The 11,173-nt window shown below is 48.7% G+C and overlaps 1 protein-coding gene across 1 annotated transcript in view; it reads right to left on the bottom strand.

The window, feature by feature from the left end:
- Positions 1–1,848: 1,848 nt before the first annotated feature.
- Positions 1,849–11,173, bottom strand: part of Atg13 (autophagy related 13) — a 27,476-nt gene continuing 18,151 nt past the window's right edge. The window contains exons 6-14 of the mRNA XM_026787851.1: positions 10,792–10,987; positions 9,374–9,472; positions 8,465–8,575; positions 8,028–8,164; positions 6,663–6,777; positions 6,115–6,192; positions 5,642–5,758; positions 5,081–5,209; positions 1,849–3,413 (exon numbers count right to left, since the gene is read on the bottom strand). Coding sequence (XP_026643652.1) covers positions 3,336–3,413; positions 5,081–5,209; positions 5,642–5,758; positions 6,115–6,192; positions 6,663–6,777; positions 8,028–8,164; positions 8,465–8,575; positions 9,374–9,472; positions 10,792–10,987 — 1,060 coding nt within the window. The 3' untranslated portion in view covers positions 1,849–3,335. The remainder of the gene's footprint in view (positions 3,414–5,080; positions 5,210–5,641; positions 5,759–6,114; positions 6,193–6,662; positions 6,778–8,027; positions 8,165–8,464; positions 8,576–9,373; positions 9,473–10,791; positions 10,988–11,173) is intronic.

Raw genomic sequence — 11,173 nt, 5'->3', positions numbered from 1 at the left:
AGCTTCAGTCTTGATTTTCTTATTTGGTGAGATTCAGGAGTCCATGTGGGACTGTATATTTATCAAAAACTGGTTCCTGAGGACCAGAAATAGTATCTGTGGTAAAAGTGACCAGAGGATTATCCTAGCCTCGGCTGTGATTCAGTTTTCATTTCCTTTCCTTCACCTCCCCAACCCTGACTCTTGGCCTGGGAGGCTAGACTCTCTCCACTGCCACCTGGACACACAGGATGTGAAGTTTGTTCTCCTTCCCTCTCTTGAGGTCTTTTTGCTTGGTTTTCAAGGTTGGGATGGTCACTTTCAGGCTGGGGTGGTAGCTGTGGTGGAAGTGCAAGAATGTAGGTCTCATCCCTAAAATTAGAAGTTTGTTTATTTTTAAATCCTGGAACTCAGAGATCTGCCTGCCTCTCCCTCAGTGCTGGGATCAAAGGCATGCACCCGAGACACCCAAGATGATAAATCTTAGGTGGGTTGTCTTCTGAGACGTGGTCTCATTTTGTAGCCCAAGCTGGTTTCAACCTTGTGATCCTTTTGAGTGTTGCGATTTTAAGTTTGTACCATTACACTTGTTGGGTGGGGGGGAGTTCAAGAAAGGGTTTCTCTGTGTAGCCTTGGCTGTCCTGGAACTTGCTCTGTAGACCAGGCTGGCCTTGAACTCACATGGAGCTGCCTACCTCTGCCTCCTAAGTGCTGGGATTAAAGGTGTGCACCACCACCATCCAGTAGTATACATTTTATTACAATTAATTAATGGCTTCCAACTAGGATGACAGAATTTCACCTGTCACAGTTGTCGGGGCAGGTTCCAGATACCTGCCTATTGCTATCAGGTGGCTGTGGTTGCCCAGGGTGGGTCTGCTTTTCTTCTTTTGGGCAGGGGCAGCCCAGCCAGAGTTGCTGGTTCCAACAGTGTTAAGATGGTGGTAATAAACACTAGTTCTGACCTTCAAGGAAGCAGTTCCATCGCCTTGATCCCAGTGCCGAGACTCAGGCCTTTACAGCTTCCTTTCCTGCACATTGTACTAGCTGTAGCTGGGTGACAGTGAGGTGGTGAGCCAGGCAAACAGCAGGGCTGGAGACAGGGAGAGCTGTGTACTTGAGTTGGGCCCCTGACTGGGCCTCTGCAGTTACTTAGGTGCTAAGCTAAACCTTAGCAACAGGTCTCTCAGCAACGGGTGTTTTAAGAATACAACACACTGCTGGTCATGGAGCAGCTGAGCACTGCTTTTGGAGACTCCAGCCAACGGTGGCTCAGCAAGTGTTACTGTTTCTGAGCCAGGGTTAGACAGCTGTGTTCTCAAGTGTTATCTAGTTCACGTTTGCACCTTCAGCCCTGAAGTGTGCACTAGGAGGTAGTGAGATCTGAAGACTGTAAGCTGGGCTGTAGGCAGCTCCTCTGAGAGCCCACTGCCCTTGCTGGAGCCTGTCAGATGAAGTAGCAGAACCCGGACAGGCCACTTGACTTCCACTTCCCTTATTTCTCAGCAACAACTCTTTTCACCAGATCAGTCACTATTCCTTGTCATATCCTCTGCTGCTGTCTTTCTCCCGGTATTCTGTCTTGCAGACAGGGCGGCAGGTATGCTATGTGAGGGGACAGACCTTAAAAGAGGCTTCACAAGGGTTCTTCATGTACTTTGGGTTCAAGCACATGGCCCTGGCCTGGGGAACACTATAAGGCTCTAGGAAGCCAAGGCAGTAAGACTCAAGGAGCCCTGACAGACTCAAGAGTTCCTGAAATTTAGGCTCAACCCTTCCTTTCTTATGGAGCCTGGTGATGGCCCAGTGGGAGAAGTGGGGATGGTGGTCTAGTTGTCCAGACAACATTTCGAATAAGAAACTGTAAAGTACAGAAAACTTTTATTGGAAACCTCTTGATTATATTTCCAAGTGTAGCTCTCATTTCCCAACAAAGCACTGGAGAAGGGGCCTCATAGCCACCTGGTCCCAGCCTAAGCGTGGCTGCAGGAGTTGGTTCCCTTTGTGCAGGGCTGAAGAGCACAGGCAACCTTGAAGGATGCTCTGCTCAGCTTCCCTGGCCTCTACCCTGATAGGTCTGAGACACAAAGGCCACTGGCTGAGCTGCCAAGACCCATGCCCTCACCCCTACTCGGTGCTGGCTGTGGGGGCAAATCGGGTTCAGTAGGCCATGAATGTGCCTGATCCAAAGGCTGCAGTGCCATCTGGCCACCACGGCTGGGCACATTTCTCTGTGGCAGCAGAAGCATGCACAGGTCAAAGTCTCCAGTATTACATGCAGATTACTAATAAGCAGTTGTGAGCCACCTGCTCCAATGAGTAACAGCTGCTGCCAGCGACTACAGGGATCAGAGGAGCAGGCAGGCTGGCAGAGGCACTTGACTTAAGCAACAATACCTGGAAGTTTAAGTCAACCATAAGCTCAAAAAGGAACCAATCCAGCTTGTAAACCCAGGGCCATATACAGACTCTGGAATTGGAGGGAGGAATAGCTCCCCACTCCTGCTCTAGTCTCGGGGACTTGTGCAGCAGGACACACACTGCTCCCTGGGGCACCATGTGTCTCGAGTGAGTCATCACATTAAACACACCCGAGGTTTCCTGGGGCCTAGAATAGAGCCAGTCACTGTGCAGATGCTCTGTCAGAAAGATGCTCAGTAGGTGCACCGTGTGCAAAGGAATGCAGCTCCACACAGCTTGAGGGGTTTCTCTGCAGCCCCATCCCTCATCTTTCTTTAGATCAACAGCAGGTTCTGAGGAATCTTCTCAGGAGGCCTCCACTCCTTCCCCAGTGACACTGCTAACCCAAACATATTTTTCTATAAAATATCTGGTTTCTCTGAAAGTAATAAATATTTACCATGTCCTATATCCAAGCAGCAGCAATTGAGGGAGGGTGAGAAGGAAAGAGCTTTGCTGTGACTGTCATGAGGAAAGATGGAGGGAAAGGAAGGGAGAGTGGGGTGGCCCAGTAACTACTGGTGACACAGAGCCCTCCTTTGCCCCACTTGGTCTTGCCCAGTGTTCCCGCCACCAGCTGGAATGTCAAGTGGCTGATGGAAGGACAAGTAGGCAGGGGAGCTGCAGAGTAGACCAGGCCAGGGCTGGCAGCAGGAAAGGGTGACACCCTCTGTGAGGCAGCTGAGGATGGTTCCTGCTGAGCTCTTCTGGTATAGCCAGAGTCCTCCCAAAGTCTGGCACTGGGTCTGATTGCTGCCATGAGTCTCCAGGAGGTCCAAGAGCGGGAGCTTCTACATCCCATAGGGAACCACCCTGCTTTCAGGGAGCTGCTGAGGATGAGGAGGCTCTTTGCTGGGTCCACAGGAAGGGGGATGCTGCGGATACTCGGGACACTTTTACTGCAGGGTTTCAACAAAGGCATCAAATTCTCGGACATTCTTCTCATGCACAGCCAGTTTCTCTGGTAAAGAATCCTGTAGCAAAAAGAGGAGAGGGGCTTACTCTAGAAGGCCTGGAGGAGGCAGCCAGTTCATCTGAACTTAGTTCCTGGGAAAACAGGGACAAGGCAGTCACTGGATTTTCAAGATGTACACAGGTCTGTAGGAGGTTGGACACCTGCATCTTCTTTTTTTTTTAATTTCTTTTTTTTTTTAAAGATTTTATTTATTTATTATGTATACAGTATTCTCAGTATTCTGTCTGAAGGTATGCCTTCAGGCCAGAAGAGGGCACCAGATCTCATTGCAGATGGTTGTGAGCCACCATGTGGTTGCTGGGAATTGAACTCAGGACCTTGGGAAGAGCAGGCAGTGCTCTTAACCACTGAGCCATCTCTCCAGCCCGACACCTGCATCTTTTGACTGCTTGAAGTTCTGGGAAAAGTCACCACAAAAAAAAAAAAAAAAATCCAGGAAAAACCATGCTGCCCGCCTGTCCTGCAGCACTGGCTGTTGATGAAGACCTTGTCCTTCCTAGAGGAGCCTCCATCAGCGACAAGCAGCAGACTACACCAGAATGCTTTCCACTGCAGGGTGACCTTCCACAGTGGGGTGCAAACATAAGAGACCCAGGAAAAGACGGTGTGCTTTAGACACTCAAGTGGCTTGGACACCCTAACAACACTGCCCAGGTGGAAGGGGAGCCTCAGCTAGCACTGGCTAAGTGACCACAACTGGATCTCTTGGACACTGCTTCCTTCTGAGTAGATGCCAGGGATCAGAGGGCTACGCTCAGAAGCTCCCCACTCTGGGATTAAAACTTAGACTGCTACCATTGGCAGGTCACCCCTTCTGTATGAAAACCTATATTTTTTTTATTTTTTAATTTTTTTTGGTTTTTCGAGACAGGGTTTCTCTGTGGCTTTGGAGCCTGTCCTGGAACTAGCTCTGTAGACCAGGCTGGTCTTGAACTCACAGAGATCCGCCTGCCTCTGCCTCCCGAGTGCTGGGATTAAAGGCGTGCGCCACCATCACCCGGCTGAAAACCTATTTTATAAGATTCATGACTTTAAACATAGTTTTAGCTATGTTTTGAAGGATGGTGTGGGTGTGCCGTTTAGTGGAAGAGCCTTACATAGGCAAGGCCAGGGTTTATCCCCAGTTACACACACACACACACACACACACACACACACACACACACACAGAATATGTGTGCTAGTGTGGTGCTTAGACAGCCTCATTTAAGGCTAATACTCAGAGCCAGGCATGGAAGCACACACCTTCAATCCTTGCAGAGGCAGGAGAATTGCACAGTATGAGGCCAGCCTGGACAACACCAAGAAAGCCACTGAGATGGCTTCGTGGGTCCAGCACTTGTTACTGTGCAACCCTACATGGCAGTCCTCTGATCTGAATGACACACATATGTTGTGGCATGGACACGACACTCCTGCCACATCCCATGCACAAATAGTAAATAAATATTTTTAAAGTGTTGTGAAAAAGAAAAATGAGTCAAGGTAGCAAGACGAGCAGCAGGCGGCATGTGCACGTCAGGTGTGACTACAGAGTGATGCCCAGAAAGAAGGCAGAGGGGCATCGTGGAGTAACAGGAAGAAAGCTCTATGCCTGTGGCACCAGGGTGCCAACATGAGATAGGAGGTGAGAGGAGAGCCTTGGGGGGGAGGGGGCTTCCATACCAAGTCTTCCGCCATAGACTGGGCTCCAATATCTATGGAGAGGCTGCTCAGCTGAGGGGGATTCTGAAATTCACGGTAAAAGGTCCCCAAGTCCATCGGAAGAATGTCATCTTTAGAAAAAGCAGGTTTCTTTAAAAACAACACAAACTCAGGTTAGTTCATCTGTGGACCATGAAGGAAAACCAAAAGAGGGTTATCTAATGACACGACTCCTGCTTTCCAGGAACTAGTCAACAAGAGTGTCTTCTAGACTCATCTAAGGGAGAGGAGAAGTCTTTGTACCCTGCTTGTCTGGGCTACACTCTAGTCTTGATGATGCCATCCCTTCCTCTGGTTAGGGTTATCACCTTCCTTCAAACTCCCCCTAAGCAGAGGGCTTCTGGAGAGCAGATACACACTGCATTCCCAGAGATGGGACCCTGAGACCTCGCTGTTGACAGGGCTCCAAATGTTTCCTCAGAGACCCCCATCCGAAGTGAACATCTCGTTCCCAGGCAGCAGATGCTTCTAGCTTTACTCCTCAGAGAACAGCGAAGACCACAGGTGGTGACTGTAACTTACAAAGTCAAGCACAACAAAGTCGTCATGTGGATTGCCACTGCTGCCCCCGCTGGAGCCATCAGAGTGCAGGCTGCCGTGGAGAGGAGACGTGGTCTCTGGGGAGTCCGGGGGATTCACCTAATTCAGAATAAGGCGGAGTCAGTGCAGACTCTGAACAGGAAATGACAGCTATGGCAGAAACATACTGCTGCATGGGGCAAGGAGGTGCATGATTGTAATCCTAGCACTCAGGAGGCTGAGGCAAGAGAACTTCAAATTGGAGGTTTTCTTGGGCTACACAGAGTTCCAGATCACCCTTATCTCAAAACAAACAAAGAAAAGAGAGAGACAGAGAGACAGACAGACAGACAATGATGGCTACAAATTCATAAGCCAAGGAGCCTGGCTTAAGTCCTGTAAAGGACTCAGTGACTGCCCAGGAAGAATGACCACGGCAGCATCTACTGGAAACTGGTAGTCACTGGTGGGCTCACCATAGGATCAGCATCCTCCAGCTCCAAATTCTTGGGAGCAAACATGGCAAAGGGTATGTCCAAACTTGTCAGGGCCACCTGAAGAGATAAAGGAGAGAAGTAAGTGTTCCTGCCTGACTTTCCTTAGCACACTTGTTTCTTACAGGCTGCCAGCAGCTTTCCACAGCTAGGCCAATCACGTCGCCCTGGCCTCCAAACACATATGTTCACAGCAGAGGACTATGGGAATATAGTTGGGAATGCTTAGTCACAGAAACTGAGGAGCAGTATGTCACAGGGTTCACTGTTACTGATCCTCTTCAAAGACAAACTTGCACACATAGGCTGGGGCGGTGGTGGCTCTCTGTGAGTTCAAGGCTAGCCTGTCTACAAGAGCTAGTTCCAGAACAGGCTCCAAAGCAACAAGAAAAACCTGTCTTGAAAAACAAAACAAAACAACAACAACAAACAAAAAACTTGCACACATACAAATTTTGCAATCAATTTCAGCAGTTCCACAGGACCTTATTAAGAACAGATATCCGTGAGGGCAGTGGCAGGAAAATCACCTGGTTGATGGGTTTGTTGACAAATGCTCCCACTTTTCGGACAAAGACAGTCTCCAAGACATCGTGGGGTGAGGCCCGTCCCTCACTGCTGTTAGATACAGTCTCAGTGTCCTCACTGCAGAAGGAAGAGGAAGTGGTACTCACTCTCCGACCACAGTACAACTCTCGTCCCTGAGCCCACCTTCCATGAAGCAGCCTGCGCAAGAAGTCTAGCTGGGGGGCTGGAGAGATGGCTCAGAGGTTAAAAGCACTAGCTATTCCTCCAGAGACCATATGTTCAATTCCCAACAACCACAGGGTGCCTCCCAGGTACCTATAATGAGATCTGGTGCCCTCTTCTGGCATACAGGCATGCAGAACACTGTATACATAATAAATAAATTAATTAAAAAAAAAAGTCTAGCTGATACCACTGTACTGCTTTTTGGCTTGGAAGAAGACTAGACTTGCTGGAACAACTAAAATGGTCACATATGTGAATAAAACATTACACTGTAACTCAGGGCCACCCAAAGAACAGTCAGTGTTCTTTAACCTCTGAGCCAGCTGTCCAGCCTGGCATCTGAGTTCTTAGGACCTGGCTCTCACCATCCAGGAGGAGTCCAGGATAAGAAAACCGGAGAGCTCGCCGGGCGGTGGTGGCGCACGCCTTTAATCTCAGCACTTGGGAGGCAGAGACAGGCGGATCACTGTGAGTTCGAGACCAGCCTGGTCTACAGAGCTAGTTCCAGGACAGGCTCCAAAGCCACAGAGAAACCCTGTCTCGAAAAACCAAAAAAGAAAACCGAAGAGCTAAGTGACTAACAGCTCTCCCTGTGACCATGTGATCAGAGCTGGAGCGAAAAAGGACCAACATTCATAAAGACAGGAATAGAATAAATTATTTTCCAATGATTTCCCCTCCTACTACTCCACTGTGCCAATGAAAAAGTACATTGGGCATTTCTCTAATGAGAAATTCTCATTATCCCAACCTGTCCAAATAAAGGCAAGGCAGGGAAGGACAGCTTTCAATGCAGCTTTCCAGAGACAGTTCTTAGGGTGGGAGAAGAGACAGGCTTTCTCCAGTCATGGCGACTTCTGTGTGCATGTGCACACACACATGCATATGCACGCGCGCAGACATGCACACACACGCGCACACACATGCACACACACACACACACACGCACGCACACACACACACAATTAAAATACATGAAGAAGAAAAAGAAAGTCCTGCTATTTCCTCTCAGCAGCTAAGCCCCAGATAGCTCCCTCATATACTAGCTGCAGTATTGACTCTCATCAAAGACCTTCACCCTTGGAGCAAGCAGTATCAAGCTGAGTTTGTCTCAGGTTATCCCTGCCATCATGCAAACTCACCTGCTAGATGGCGTGGCAGCACAGTGGGTTCCCTCAGAAGGTGTGTGAGTCACCGGTCTCTCCTGATCAGCCTGGGTGCCATGAGCAGGCTGGCTGGGAGCAAGAGGTACCCCACCTTCCTTTCCAGGAACCATCAGCTTTGGAGGGAATGAAAAGACAAAATGAACTACAGCACTGTCACGCAGCAGGCGAACCTCATAAGCTTTCCCATCACCAATGCCTCCATTAGGTAGGCAGCCATCTTGGACCTTAATTCTCTTGAGATGTGGCTACTAAAAGACATGCATAACTACAGAGGGAGAAAGAAGGGAAGACAGTGAAACCCTGAAGAATCCACCTTCTCAGAAAGTCATTTCAGTCCTTCAAGCTACTCTGTTGCCCCTAAGGAGGGGAGGCAGCCCTGGGAAGCCCGTGGTCCTCCCCATCCTTAAAGGTACCTGGTGAGCGTATGTAGTGTTTAAGCCAGCAGTAAACACTACTGGATAAGCCAGGTCAGCCGATCCAAGGCCCAGGACAGTAGGCTGATAGGAAAGGCGAGAGCTTGAGAGCTGAGCAAGAGAAAACAGGGCAGAGGAGAGACAGGGAGAAAAAGGCAATCCTAGCATGTGACCCCTCCTGGAGCTTAGCAGAAAGGCAGAATCCTTTGGAGCACAGATCCCAGTGGAACAACGTGTGAGCCAGGCCTTTTTCTTTCTTTTTTTTTTTTTTTTTAAAAAACATTTATTTGTTATGTATACAATATTCTGTCTGTGTGTATGTCTGCAGGCCAGAAGAGGGCACCAGATCTCATTACAGATGATTGTGAGCGACCATGTGGTTGCCGGGAATTGAACTCAGGACCTCTGGAAGAGCAGGTAATGCTCTTAACCATTGAGCCATCTCTCCAGCCCCAGGCCTTTTTCATTATGAGAACAGAGACTTGTTTGATCTGGGAATAGCTTTAGAGCCCCCAAAAGGCTTCAGCAGTGAGTGCTTGCTTGGCTCCTTAGTTCCCTATGCTTCCAGCTCAGCAGATCTCCTGGGCACAAGCCTGGGGTGAATTTCCCATGTCACCCTATTTTCTCCTCTGTCCTTGAGGTCTCTAATGACACCCCCATCACCCCAGGGAATGGACGGCTCCTATTTATACTGAATTTAGAAAGATTACCAGTCACGGACTGTTTATTTGGAAATCTGATATAAATAACTCCATGTATTTTTCACATAAATGGAAGAAGGGTGACTGTGTCCTGTTAAAATCAATTACTAAGCTTTAAAATAAGCCCACAGAATGCTCGGGGACTAAATAACTCTGCCCTGTACCCTGTCCATCTCATCACATCCCCTTCTTCCCATTAGGAACTCACTTGATGGGAAAAGGCCAGTCCTGCCACGGGGACCCTCAGAGTGTCCGTCAGCACAGGAGGAGGGGTCTGAGAATGTGCCTTTGTGACAGTAAACACACACTGTGCATAGACACAGAGACAGGAGAAACGAGAGAAAGAGAAGGGACTTGAGAAAGAAATGGCAAAAACCTCTGGAAGGGGCAGCAGTAAAAAGCTGGACAGAGAGTGGCGACCCAGGAGAGACGCAGGGAGATGCATGCTGGCTCTCAAAGCAGCGACTAGGAGGGTGCTGAGAAGTGACAGTTCTCTCAGGGCATCCCTGTCAGCCTGTCTGACTCACGTGGGAATGACATAGCAAAGCAGAAACCCACACCAAGCATTAGTCTGTCATCAGCTGGAAAGGTGTGGGTGGAAGTGAAGGAACAGCTAACCCGGAGGCCCTGAGCAGAGTGTAGGTGAACTTGGTTAGGAACCCTCAGCACAGGCTTAAAGAGATAAAATTTGTGGGCCAGATTGTTAGCAAGCTCGGAGGAACACTTTCCTGTCATCCTGGGAGTGACTGAAAGCTGTGTGTATTCATATGGTCTTGCAGGTGGGAGAACTTCAGAATAACAGCTTGGGCATGTTTAGAATTTCAAAGCTACTGATACGAATGTTGGTTATTTGGGCTTCTTCTGTTTCAGCTTTCCATTTGACTTCCACAGGTGTAGTGTAGCGTACCCCAACCACCACAAAATAAATAAATGTAGTAAAAAATTTTTTTAACATAAAAGAACTTAACAAGAAAAACCTCCCCTCCCCCATTAATAAACTGGTAGCTGAGCTTGGTGACACATGCCTGATCCTAGCATTTGGGAGGTGGAGGCAGGAAGATCAGGCATTTAAAGTTGGACTTGGCTGCATTTCAAGTGATAAGACCTTGTTTCTTTTTTTTTTTTTTTTTTTTTTTTTTCGAGACAGGGTTTCTCTGGTTTTGGAGCCTGTCCTGGAACTCCCTTTGTAGACCAGGCTGGTCTCGAACTCACAGAGATCCGCCTGCCTCTGCCTCCCGAGTGCTGGGATTACAGGTTTGCGCCGCCACCACCACCCGGCTTTAAGACCTTGTTTCAAATAAAAAAATCCTAGCAGTGCATGGTGGTACATGCCCTTTAATCCTGGCACTAAGATAGAGGCACGGCACTCTCTGTGAGTTCAAGGCCAGCCTGGTCAACCCCATGCAGGTTAGAGTGCTTCCCTGGTGTCAGAATGAAGCAGGACTCTGTGACTGAGTGTTAGGGATCTGAGGTGACAGCAGAATGGTTAGCCTGGGAACAAGCACTATCACTGCTGGAGAAAGGCCTTAAAATAACTGTAATCACCAAAGGGGCTGTAGCTAAATTTGGACAACATTCCCTAAAGCCCACATGAATACACACACTAGCCCACAACCCTTTCCCTACCTGGGAGGGAGGGGAGGTGGAAAAAGAGGTGGTACAGACTTCCTGAGAGTCTTCCACTGACGGGTATGTGACTCCAGCATCCTCACCAGTTCTAGAGTGGAGGAGGAGAGAACAGTGAATTGATGATGACGGTAGCCAACTTAAGAAAGTACACCAACAGGGCTTAGGAAAAGCCGGGATATATGTCAAGAAGTTTTATGCAGAGTTTATAAATGGCAATCCAAAAACATTTTTTCATAGTCCAAAAATTCCCGGTGCCTATGCAGTCTAGGGGAGAAAGTGACATCACTCCCATGACTCTAAATGCTCAGTGAGCTCTGGAGACGCTGTGGCTCAAGCCTTGGTATACCTAACAGGCAGAAGCAAGAAAGGAACTAGCCTT

Source organism: Microtus ochrogaster, assembly GCF_000317375.1.
Source record: "Microtus ochrogaster isolate Prairie Vole_2 chromosome 14 unlocalized genomic scaffold, MicOch1.0 chr14_random_1, whole genome shotgun sequence".
Classification (NCBI taxonomy): domain Eukaryota; kingdom Metazoa; phylum Chordata; class Mammalia; order Rodentia; family Cricetidae; genus Microtus; species Microtus ochrogaster.
This window is presented reverse-complemented; position numbering and strand designations above follow the sequence as displayed.